This window comes from Ruditapes philippinarum, unplaced genomic scaffold, assembly GCF_026571515.1.
Source record: "Ruditapes philippinarum isolate M1 unplaced genomic scaffold, ASM2657151v2 ctg1179_1_1_1_1, whole genome shotgun sequence".
Lineage (NCBI taxonomy): Eukaryota > Metazoa > Mollusca > Bivalvia > Venerida > Veneridae > Ruditapes > Ruditapes philippinarum.
In genome coordinates, this window is record NW_026860434.1 from 96,499 (window position 1) to 109,642 (window position 13,144).

At 33.0% G+C, this 13,144-nt stretch overlaps 2 protein-coding genes across 2 annotated transcripts in view; one reads left to right on the plus strand and one right to left on the minus strand.

The window, feature by feature from the left end:
• Positions 1 to 416: 416 nt before the first annotated feature.
• Positions 417 to 13,144, minus strand: part of LOC132760056 (ATPase MORC2-like) — a 36,515-nt gene continuing 23,787 nt past the window's right edge. Inside the window, exons 14-21 of the mRNA XM_060751943.1 lie at positions 12,737 to 12,840; positions 12,080 to 12,185; positions 11,275 to 11,407; positions 3,545 to 3,772; positions 2,731 to 2,916; positions 2,094 to 2,324; positions 1,226 to 1,310; positions 417 to 570 (exon numbers count right to left, since the gene is read on the minus strand). Of these exons, the coding sequence (XP_060607926.1) occupies positions 434 to 570; positions 1,226 to 1,310; positions 2,094 to 2,324; positions 2,731 to 2,916; positions 3,545 to 3,772; positions 11,275 to 11,407; positions 12,080 to 12,185; positions 12,737 to 12,840 (1,210 nt within the window). The 3' untranslated portion in view covers positions 417 to 433. The remainder of the gene's footprint in view (positions 571 to 1,225; positions 1,311 to 2,093; positions 2,325 to 2,730; positions 2,917 to 3,544; positions 3,773 to 11,274; positions 11,408 to 12,079; positions 12,186 to 12,736; positions 12,841 to 13,144) is intronic.
• On the plus strand, positions 7,172 to 9,483 carry LOC132760057 (heat shock 70 kDa protein 12A-like). Its single transcript, XM_060751944.1, has one exon. It carries the CDS (start codon positions 7,285 to 7,287, stop codon positions 9,070 to 9,072), a length of 1,788 nt encoding a protein of 595 aa, XP_060607927.1. The 5' UTR covers positions 7,172 to 7,284; the 3' UTR covers positions 9,073 to 9,483.

The window sequence follows — 13,144 nt, forward strand, 5'->3', positions numbered from 1 at the left end:
TTTTTCTCAGTAACCTAAAATCATTTTCATGGAAATATAAGTTAGGATTTAAGTGAATATGTACATTAGTTGTTTTAAAAAAAACTTTTTACACTTGCTGGAATTTCTTACACACTTTAACGCATGCAGGAATTTCTCACTAACTTTTAACTTTCTTACACACTTTTTAACTCGCAGGAATTTCTTAAATTAAAGAAGAAGGTAAACAATTAAGCACCACATTAAGGAGTTATGGATCTTGATTCTTGACCTATATTGATCTTGATTCTGATCTATATTAATTCCCTGAGTTAATGTGTGCAGCTTTAAATTAATACCATGAAATGAAATTGCACACAAGAACTTGATCAAAATGCAGACCAAAATCAACACATGGTTTAAGGTGAGTAGGATAGCCTCTCAATTCCTCAAAGACAATCTCAAAAATCTAAACTTACCATTTATCATTTCTGTCTCTTTTATTATTATCAAACTTGATCAACCATTTGCCGTCTTTGCTGTTAACTTTAACTACTGACCCAACTGTCCATTTCTTGTTCACTTGTACCTCAACTTTTTTCCCTATATCACCTGTTTAATATACAAAATATGTCATAACTTTATGAACGAGACTAAAAAGTGTCGGAGTATCACACCATATTCCGGTTACCAGGCAAGGCACTTGAATGATAAATGCTAAAATCTCCCCTTTTCACCAAAAAAGCCCACACAAACTTCAAAATGTCTAATTCATCTCATACTGATTTATATATGATAATGAATGAAAAATGTAAGACTGTTCTACATTGTGATGTTGATTTCTGCAAGAATCTGGAGGTACTGCTCCAACACTTGTAGTGACTTAAATCCTAACTTTATACTTTGAACACCTTGGATGTAGTATGTTCAGTAGGTTTGAAAAAGCATTTATTTATAACTCTTTAACAGTCATGTACAGTGCAAGACACACATGTTCACAGGCTTAATATGTTCTAACCTATCTTCGCTGAATATGTATGATGGACTTAAAATGTTTAGAAATTGGAACATTTTTATAGCAGATTTAAGTATCTGAACATCAAAGTTATTAGTTTACTTTGGTAAACAAGAAGTATTGAGTTTGGTCACAAACTGTATGGATGTGTATCCACATACCAAACTGGTCCGAAGGGAGTTATTAATGACAATACAGCTACTATAGGGACCCTGAATGTTATCACTAACAAATGTATCATAAAAGACCTACCATTACTATCAACATCTGATGCTGAAACATCGTCCATATCTACATCATTATCAAAACCTGTATCATCATCATCCATTTCAGATTCCTGAAACATGCAAACAAACCTGTCTACAGTCAAGATACTACATGCAAACATAAGCAACATAATGACCATTGTCATTCAAAGATTTTACACTGCCTACCCTCACATTGCCAAATTTATGAAATGGACTTTTCCTACTGTGAATTTGGGCTAGACCATTGGTAGATTTAGGGATTTCAGTTTCAATACAATGAAATTGAGCAGCTGACAGTATGAATTCTAGTCCGAGAGCATAAAATTATGTATAGGTTGCCTGCTCTTGTAATGGTTACATAAGTCTATTTTTCGCTCACACTAAACAATTCATTGTTCATGGAATGAAAAATATTATCAAATTAATTTCATGCGATCTTTTCAGGCTAACAAGAGTGCCAGAAAACCAACCACAAGTTTCTCCTCATGAAGGACAGTTACAGAGTAAAACAGCTCCATCTTATATATACAGGGTTGTCATTTAATTTTTCTAAGCGGGGCCGATGTGGTTTTATTACATATAACAAGGAGTACCTTATTGCAGCTCAAAAATGTATTTGAGACAGACGTTTTGGCCTACATTCCCCATTTAATGAAACCCTGTATACATGGCCTCCTTAAAAACTTAAATGGCATTCCTCATTGATTATACCTTTTAAATTCAAAGTATTACCAGTCCAATTTGACTTAATATGGTTAAGCCTGCCATTATTAATTAAAGGGCAAGGTAAATTTTTTACTTGACAACCTATTTCTTGAAATAAATTAATTCATAAAATTCAATGTCAATAATATTTTATATTCTGTACTCACATCTTTAACTGGGGATTTACCCCGCCTACTTTTGGCTGTACCATTTAGTTCCGCCTTAGGTGTTGGTTTAACAGAACTTCTGCCCCTCCTTGGTGACACATCCTCGGAATCTGACTCTTCTGCCTCTTGTTTACCTCCCTTTGAATTTCTTGTGCGTTTAACAGGGGTCTCTTCTTCAGATTCATCTTCCTCCGTAGCAAACAATGGTGCTCGTCTCTTTGACGCTGCCTGCTGTAAGTGTACACATAGTATAATTATCACTGCATTAATATATGGAATTTGTTGCGATTTAAGTTGAAACCTTAGTTAATAAACATTCTATTATTCTAATCTACTATTCAAAACAAGAAAAACAAGAAATTATCCTGGAAATTTCAGGGACTACAAGATGAATTAAAATGTTCTCGAGGCTTCTGAAGCTTCAACAGTATCACAAATTTCTACATTTGTACCAAAGTCCTTATTTTGACCTCTTTTTTTGCAATTTATGTGGATTGCAAGTGCTATTTGCAATTTGTAAATTATTTTCTTTGTTCTCTTCACAATATTTTACTTTTAAATACATTTTCAAATTTTCATTAAAATGAGCATGAATCTAGATGCATGCTGGTTTCAGACACAAAAATATTTCTCTAACCTTTTTAACTTCTACTGCTTTCTTTCTGGCTACTTCTTCTTTATGCCTTTGTTTTTCTTCTTGCTCTTTCTTCTTTCTTTTCTCCTCGGCTTCTTTATGCTTTCTTTTTTCATCTTGTTCTTGTCGTCTTTGTCTCTCGCGTTCTTCAGCCTCTCGTCTCTTACGTCTTTCTTCTGCCTCTTTTTCCTTCAAGTTATTTTTTTAAGTTGATATAACTATAGCAACTATAGCAAATATCAACATAAGTTGAAGTAAAAGAGTAATACATGTCAACACCAAGACAGGTTTACAATATTTTATTTATGTCTACTTGTTTCGATCAATACTTGACCCCTCATCAGGACCAACTATAGCAATATACAAAAGGTTGGTGTTCTCCTGTTTAGAAATTTTCTCTTCAAGTATTTGAACAATAATTTATACCTAACTTGATTAAACAGACCACAATATTCAAAATGATCCGCAAAAAGTTTCTCTCACAAGCATTTTATGCTCCCACTAGTTAGAAGGTGCTCCCACTAGTTAGAAGAAAGTCATCTAGATTTGCTTTAGACTGATAAAACCCAGAAATAAGTGGGAATCCATGTCCTATTATGAGCTAACTTTTAACTTAGATCAACGTAACTTATTCAAAATCATACACAAGTATTTTTGCAAAAATAAATTTTTAACTTCAAGAACAATATCTTTTTTCCCTTCATAAAATACCAAAATCCAACCTAACAAATAAAATACCACAAAATACTTAAATCCTACCTTTAACGAACAAAATACCAAAATCCAACCATTTACAAATTAAATACCACAATCCTACCTTTTGTCTCTGTTTTGCTTCTTGTTCTTTCCTTTTCTTTTTCTCCTCTAGTTCTTTCTGTTTTCGTTTCTCCTCCTCTACCTTTCTTCTCTGTCTTAGTTCTGCTGCTTCCTTCCTTGTTTGTTCTTCTCTCTCTTCTTCTTCTTCCTCTTGTTTCCTCCTTTCTTCTGCTTCTTTCTTTCTATCCATCTCTTGTGCTTCACGTGATGAGCTCACAACTCGGTTTTTCTAAAAAAATTCAGTTTATAAAGAAATGATTTGAGTTTGATTTTGGAATTATTTTAGTTTGATTTTGGAATTATCTTAGTTTGATTTTGGATTATCTTAGTTTGATTTTGGATTATCTTAGTTTGATTTTGGAATTATTTTAGTTTGATTTTCTAATTATTTTAGTTTGATTTTGGAATTATTCTAGTTTAATTTTGGAATTATCTTAGTTTGATTTTGGAATTATTTGAGTTTGATTTTGGATTATCTTAGTTTGATTTTGGAATTATTTTAGTTTGATTTTCTAATTATTTTAGTTTGATTTTCGAATTATTTTAGTTTGATTTTGTAGGAAGCTGTAACTTTAAAGATGCACTATTGTGTACCGGTTTCTTAAAACAAACAGTACTAAGCAAGCATTTGTAAAGTTTCTTGCTCAAGGGAAAAATGGTACGGCCCTGACAGTGTTTAAACCAATGTGGAAAGCAATCTTCAATTTACTAATCCCACCCTATTCTGAAATTCTGTATCACTGCAAGCCTAGCAATATAAATCACTTGTAGGAACCTAATAGAAGGATTGGTATTTCATAAAATTCTCAAAATGAAATTTTTCCCTCTCTAAAAACTTAAATAAGTAGAATAAGATATCCCAATCATTAACAAGAAATGTTGAACAACACATATGCCCCCTTTCTAGCCCTTGACTCATATTAATGATAATTTTGTTATAGAAACTTGCCATAAATGGGCACATAGAAGTACATGGTTATGGAAAAAAGAAAAATAATGACCTACTAGATATAACCAATCAATATGTGAAACATAAAGACCTTGACCTTTGAACTATTGACCCATTATGACTAATCAATACGTGAAATATTAAGACTTTAAGATAGATAGTTTTCAAGATAATAAGCAGAAACCATTTTGACATTTAAGGTCTTTAATGTGCGTTTGACCTTTGACATAGTGATCCCAATATTAATAGGGGAGATCTACTAGTTATGACCTATCAATATGTGAAATATGAAGACTTTATGATAAATGGTTTACAAGATAATGAGCGGAAACCATTCTGGCATTAAAGGCACCTGTGACCTTTGCCCTAGTGACCCCAAAATCAAAAGGGGTCATCTACTAGTTATGACGCTTTAATATGTGAAATATGAAGACCCTGTGATAAATAGTTTTAAGATAATAAGCAGAAACCATTCTTACATTTAGGCACCTATGACCTTGACCTTTGATCTAGTGACCCCAAAATCAATAAGGATCATGTACTAGCTATGACCAATCACTATTAGAAATATGAAGAATTTGTGATAAATAGCTTTCAGCGTAACAAACGAAAACCATTTAAGGCACATGTGACCTTGACCTTTGAACTGGTGACCCAAAAATTTATAGGGGTCATCTAATACATATGACTACTCAATATGTGAAATATGAAGACTTTGTGATAAATGGTTTTCAAGATAATGAGCAGAAACCATTCTGATGTTTAATGCCCCACATGACCTTTACCTTTGAACTATTGACCCCAAAATCAATAGGGTCATTTACTAGTTATGCCCAATCAATATTTAAAATGTTTTGATATAATGAACAAAAATCAATCTGACATTTAAGGCCCCTGTGACCTTTGACCCCAAAGTATGTAGGGGTCATTTACTAGTTATGACCAATCAGTACTTGAAATATTAGATTTTGTGATTAACAGTTTTCAAAATAATGAGCGGAAACCATTCTGCCATTTAAGGCCCCTGTGACCTTGACCTAATGACCCCAAAATCAATAGGGGTCATCTACTAGTTATGATCAATCACTATGTGAAATATAAATCCTTTGTGATAAATAGTTTTCAAGATAATGAGTGGAAACCATTTTGACATTTAAAGCCCTTGTGACCTTGAACTTTGATGTATTGACCCCAAAATCAATATGGGTCATCTTCTATTTACGACCAGTAAATATGTGAAATATGAAGACTTTGTGATAAATAGTTTTTAAGACAATCAGCGGAAACTATGTGGTCTACCGACGCACCAATCAATATTAGCAAAACAGTATACCCTCTCTTTTAAAAAACAATAAATTATTGTTCATATTTGTCATCATAATTTTCTTGAACAATTTGTCCTTTATTATTGGGCATTCATCTTGCTTCATAATGGGACGCTTATTATAAGGAAGGGGTTTTTTTAGAAAAAATACAAATCATTTTAACAACAAAAAAAGGCATTTTTTAGGGTGGGGCAAAATTTAAATTGGCATAAAATATTCCCAAAAATATCTAAATTTTTTCTATCAAAATTAAATAACAAAAATAAATAGAAATTTTTGGCAATCAAGAAAAGGTTTTTAAAAATTTAAAAAACCCAAATAAAAATTTTAAATATTAATGCTTTTAAAATTTAAAATCTTTATGTTTTAAACATGGATGAAAAAAAAATAAAACATGTAAATGCATGGCACATGTCTCAATTGAAGTTGTAACAATTTTGCAAAATAGGATTATACAAGATGTTATGGTAGGTGAATATTAATGAAAATCTTTATGAAATGTTAAAATCAATAATAATAAATCAGCATTTTCTAATCAAATTTTCTTCGCTTCTGACCTATCATTAAAGGAGCTCCAATGAGGTCTAAAGGCTTAAATATAAACATGCTTCAAGTGAAGCACTTGAAATATTTGCAAAGGATAATGGATTTGTTTGTTTGTTTCATTTTACGCCTTTTCCCAACAGTATTTCAGTCATATAGGCGATAGTTTCCTAACCATTGTTCCTTGAGAGTTACACCAGTACTAGACTACCTTCCTCCGTGCTAAACTACCAAAGCATCTACCGGGGATCGAACCCTCGCCTGAGAGGTAACTGGATTAGAAGTCGTCGGCTCTAATCCCTCGACCATGGAGGCGGTACAAAGGATAATAGAGAAAAATGCTAAGAATGAAATTACATGTATTAAAAATTTTTTTTTTTTAAGTGTGTGTGATTATATGCATGTTTGTAACACTTAAAATCAAATATTACTTTTGGTAAATGAGGGAATTAAAATATTAAAACAAGTTATTGGTCTACACCTACATCAAATGGTATACAAATCTCTGTAGTTATGTCAAAAGCCTCAGTGGAGTACCTTTAATATCCATCAAAATTGATAATCGTCCCTTTTATATTTACCAAAATAAATACACTATCAAAATTCTGGTACAGAATGAATCATTACTGAAATATTGGCAATGAAATGTCTAAATTACAGTATAATATAATCACAAAAGATGATAAAAAGATTTTTTCATCTTCTATTTAAGGTAAATTCACTACTGAGATTACAATTGAACACTTTAACAATGCTACAAAAAGTCATGAAGTCATGAGCACTGTCATACAACTAACAAATAGATCAACAAAACACTGTAAGCAAGAGAAAAAATATCAGGACAGTGTATAAAAAATAAGCCAGGTACAAAATTTAACTGGAAAATAAGTTAAGATAAGCTGGAAACGTAAAACTGTAACAAGTATGGGAGCAGTCATACAACCAACAGTAAAACAACAAACTGAACAAAGTAAAAAAAGCAGAAAGACGGAATCTCAGGATTTAAAACTAGAGAAAAAAGTAGACACGCCTCTTGTTGTAGTAGCCATAGATTTTGGAACAGTCCATTCCGGGTTTGCATATTCCTTTATGGGAAATGAAGACAACATAAAGTCAGGAGAACATGGAGGAATGCTGCAGGAAGATAGAGTACCTACAATATTGTTACTAAATCCAGACAAAACATTCCATTCATTTGGATACAAAGCACAGACTGATTTTCATGAGCTTTCAAAACTTAACAGATCCAAATTTTACTACTTTGAAAACTTTAAAATGAAAATATATGAAGAAAGTAAAATTGAAAGGGAAATGGTAATTAAAGATATTTCTGGTAAACAACTTGAAGCTATGACAGTTTTTTCAATAGCTATAAAACATCTAAAAGATGAAGCATCAAAGATAGTATGTGAATCAAAACTTGGGCTGAAAGAAACTGACATTCATTGGATGATATCAATACCAGCAATATCATCGGACTCGGCACGTCAGTTTATGAGAGAAGCTTCAACAAAAGCAGGAATTCTGGAGACACATATTCGTCTTGTTCTTGAGCCAGAAGCAGCAGCTTTATACAGTACACCACGAATAATGACAAAAGAATTGCCATGTGGGTTTATGTACGTACTTGCTGATTTAGGTGGAGGGACAACAGACATATGTGCTCATAAAATAATAGATGGTGGCAAAATACAAGAACTATACCGCGCAACTGGTGAAACCTCTGGTGGCAGTGAAGTTGATGAATGTTTTATTAACATGATGAAAACATTAATAGGGAAAAAGGTTTGGAGTGAATTCTCAACTGCCTACCCATCAGCCTGTGTAAGCCTTGTTAATGAGTTTAGATTGAAGAAAAAAGAGTTTAAATCACAAACAAATACAATACTATTGAAAATGGAAAATGCTTTGGTGCATGTAATAAAGAGTAAAAAAAAGAACTTAAATGATATAGTTAAAAAGTCAAAATATGCCAGAAAAATTGAGTATCATTCTATTGATGCTAGACTTTCAATCAAAAGAGAGATGCTGGAAGAATTATTTAAGCCATCAGTTGATAAAATAATTAGCAAGTTGATTGAAGTAATAGACCAATGTGATGAAAATGAAATGAAAACAATTATTTTAGTTGGAGGATACAGTGAATCTCCCTACGTAAGGGAGAGAATTCAAACACAGTTCTGTAACATGAGAGTTATCCTTGTAGATGATGCTAGACTGGCTGTGTTAAATGGGGCAGTGATGATGGGCTGGAAACCTAAAAACATCATTCAACGTAGGTCCAGGTACACTTACGGATTAGATATTATAGAACCATTCAGAGTGGGAATAGATCCAGAACAACTTAGGATTAACCTTGATGGGGTCATTTATTGTGACAAAATATTTGAGAAGATGATAAAAAAAGGTCAGATAGTGGAGTATGGACAGACATTTATATCCTTAGGGTATGAAACAGAAACTGAAGCAGGACAAAAACAAGAAGTGAAATTTATAAATCTATATAGATCTACCAGAGAAGATCCTCATTACTGTATAAAGGAGGAGGGCTGTAGCTTAGTAGGAACAGTTAATCTTATACCACCATCAGATGGATGGCCAGATATGTGGAATTTTGATCTACATCTTATTGTTGGTGAGACTGAGTTCACTGTGAAGTATTTTAATCTTAATACAGGACAAGAATATGAAGCTCACATGGATTTTCTGTAATTTTGAGACTGATAATCAATTGTTGTCTATTACTTTCATTTCTTACAATGGCCACAGGAGAATATAGTAGTAACTGAAATAACTTTTAAATGGCCATTTCAACATGACATGATAGTGATGTATAAATTGATATTGCAAGTTTATTTATTTTATTCTTACAAGTACAGTGTTATATTTCTACTTGTAAAGTGTTATGGAATTGGAGAACAATACAATAAATTTACCCAAGACAGAGTTATTGTTTTCTTAAATATTTCACTGTAATATTTCAGATTTGAAGTTCCTAGGCCTAAGCGTTCTTTAGTTATTGATTGGAAACTGTTTTTACCTACAAGGTCAAAATGACCTTAACCTTTGACCCCAAAAACAATAGGGGTCATCTCCTGGTCATGAACAACCATCATACAACCAAGTTTGAAGTTCCTAGGCCTAAGTGTTCTCTAGTTATCACTCGGAAACCATTTGGTCTACGAACGGACAGACAGACAAATGCAAAGCAATATATCCTTACTTCTTTGAAGCGGGGCATAACTATGCTCTTAACATTTGGGCTAAGAGGTCAGACTTTTTCCTTACAAAAGAATTATAGGCCTATATCAAGTGACATGAAAATGTCACAGTACCAGCTTTTCTATATATATATTGCATACATGTATATGAAAATAAACAATGGGATAAGTATTTCCAGAACTAACAACAAAGCACTAACAAGAATTTGTAACAGAGTTACCAATGTCCCCCGCCTCTGAAAGTTTTATATGAAGCATAAAATTGTGCTATTTCAAAAGATTGAGGTATGGATCTCAAGACTTTCAGTCCAAAATTAAGATCAATTCTAGATCTGCAAATGCAACAATAAATTTATTAAAGAAATAAAATTAAAAACAGAATTTAAAAATCTATCACGTTAAGTTAAGCTTTGACCTCTAAGTGTGACCTTGACCTTGAAGGTAGGGGTGCAGGTGTTATGCATAACATATCATCTTATTATTGTAGCTATTTGTGCCAAGTATTTTCAAAATCCCTTGATTTATAAAGAAGTTATAGATCAGTCACATAATATACCCTTTAACAGACTATGTTAATCTTTGACCTCTAAGTGTGACCTTGGAGGTAGGGACCAATGTTTTGCGCCTGACATATCGTCTTACTATTGTGATTATTTGTGCCAAGTATTTTTAAAATCCTTTGATCTATGAAAAAGTTATCAACTGGACACAAAAAATACCTTATAACAGACTATGTAAATCTTTGTGTGACCTTGACCTTGGAGGTAGGGACACAGGTGTTACGCATGACATATCATCTAATCATTGTGACTATTTGTGCCGAGTATTTTCAAAATCCCTTTATCAATGAAGGAGTTATGGAGGGGACACAAAATATACCATATATCAGACTCTGTTAACGTTTGCACTCTAAGTGTGACCTTGACCTTGGAGGTAGGGCTGCAAGTGTGGTACTTGATATATCATTTTATTATTGTGACTTTTTGTGCCAGGTAATTTCAAAATCCCTAGCTATGAAGAAGTTCTAGATCGAACAAAAAATGTACCCTATAACAGACTATGTTAATTTTTGACCTCTAAGTCAGTGTGACCTTAACCTTGGAGGTATGGATGCAGGTGTTGCGCATGACACATTGTCTTATTATAGTGACAGTTTGTGCCAAGTATTTTCAAAATCCTTTGATCTTTGAAAAAGTTATGGACCGGACACAAAATATACCCTGTAACAGACATATTAACATGTTAATCTTTGACCTCCAAGTGTGACCTTGACCTTGGAGGTAGGTGACCAGTTGTTGCGCATGACACATCGTCTCATTATTGTAAACAATTGTGGCAAGTATTTACAAAATCCCTTCAAAGATAACAAACTTATGGACTGGACACCACATATACATACCCTCAAATAGACAATGTTGATCTTGAAAGAGCAAGTGCAACCTTGACCCTGGAGGTAGGGGTCTGGTTGATGCGCCTGACACATCGTCTTATTATAACAAATATTTTTGCCAAGTTATTTCAAATTCCTTTGACAAATGACAAAGTTATGGACCAGACACGAAAGTGTGACAAACGCAAGGAAGGACGGACGGACGGAGCGTATTTCTATGTCCCCCTTTTTTCTTCGTTAAGGCGGGGGACAATTATGCTACAATCAAATACACATAATAAGATAACTTTGTAATTTCCTTACATGCATTTGTTCTAATAATTTCATTTTCTTTTTTATATCTGCTTCCAGATCTTTTTGTTTTTCTTCCTGGGATTTGGACTCTTTCTTTAACGAACCCTCTGGAATATTTTGTTTCTGTTCTGGTGCCTGACATCTGAAACATATTGATATGAAATATTATCATTTACTTGTAAAATTCATTTTGTCTGATCAGTTATTTTCAAAATTACTGATGGTTCTATAAACTTTAGTTTCTAGGACATGTACAATTATTAGTTAAGTCTGTATCAATTGAATCTTGCTCCATTTTGGTTTATTTGAACCAATTTCAGTATTATCCTTAAACCTTTGATGAACTGTTTTAAAACTAAAGCAGGACGAGGCCAAAACAAAAATTTTGTTCAAAAAAATAAACACTAACACTGACCCCTGTGTCACTGCTGAAGAAAGAAAATGATAATGGACTACTATTTTGAATGATAATTGAAATAATACCTATGCTCCAAGTACAGAAGTTTTGTTTGTTTGTTTTATTTGGTTGCGTTTTGCATCCCACCAACAAAGTATAGGTCATATGGCAACTTTCCAGTTTTACTGGTGGAGATATACCTCAAGTGCCCTTTCTTAGCATTATTTCAGACACAAACGCCCACCTGAGTAAAACCACCAATGTTCTGTGTGCTAGCTGGATAAGTATAACAGACTAAAAGTCATGCAGACCAACCAGACCCTATATGATTTGCACCTTAAGTTAATACCTTCATATTGACATCCCTTAACACAAATTTGGTAGAATAAAGGTTAAAATTCATCATTTAAGACTCACCTATTATGTTGTGTATCACTGTTTTCTGTACAGCACCATTCATCACTAAACTCCTTTCCTACATTACTGGACGAAAATGGTAGTGATCTCCACTTTAAACATGAATCTGTAACAACATAGGAATTTTTAGAATATTATTTTTATTCCAAGATTTTTTTATCTTATCTTTTGTCACTTTGATAATATACTTTGGCAATATAAAAATGTATGCATTTAAAATATTCACTTCATTATTAAACTACATGAAAGTAATTTTATGATTATAATTGTTAAGTCAAAGAATAAGTTTAATGTTAACAGTCCACTTAAAGTTTTGACATCACACAGATACGGTCACATGATAAAGTTAAGTACATACCAGTGAAAGTACAGGTGCCCTTTCAAGCATTACACAAGACATAACAAGTCATTTGAGAAGGGTAATAAGAAGCTGAGCAAGCTACATTGCCTCTCTCAGGTGCCTATTCAATGCATTTTTTCCGGCACGAGTGGGCACCAGTAGCACAACTAACCTGTAAGCTAGATAGATAGCTTCCTTACATGAAGGATTCAAAAGTTTCAAGTTGTATTTGATCCCACAGAGGTGAGGGGGAAAGTAGGTCAGACACCATAACCTCTTGGGGACAGAGGCAAGGAAAGGGATAATTATATACTTACCACATTGTAAAGTAACATTAATTTGCATTGCACGTTTCCTCACATATTTAGGGTCGTCTGAAGGAGGATCTTTCCATCTTTGACTGACATAACCAAAATTCTCCCTAGAATTTAAAATAAAACTTATCAGCTTATTCATTATTCAAATAATTCTATTTTGTATTTTTCTCAATTTAGCCACGAGTAGCAAACAAACAACAGAGTCAAAATTACATTTTTAGCTAAGTATACCACTGTCCTAATTGCCATTGGTTCTTTCTTCTATATATGGCACAGAGCGGTTTTAACAAATTTCAGTGCAAAAGGTTTTAAACAAAGTTTAAACACGAGTTAACCAGTAATAAATTAAACAATCAGTAATTTGAATTTGAAAATGAAACTCATATTTTTATACTAAGATCATATTTA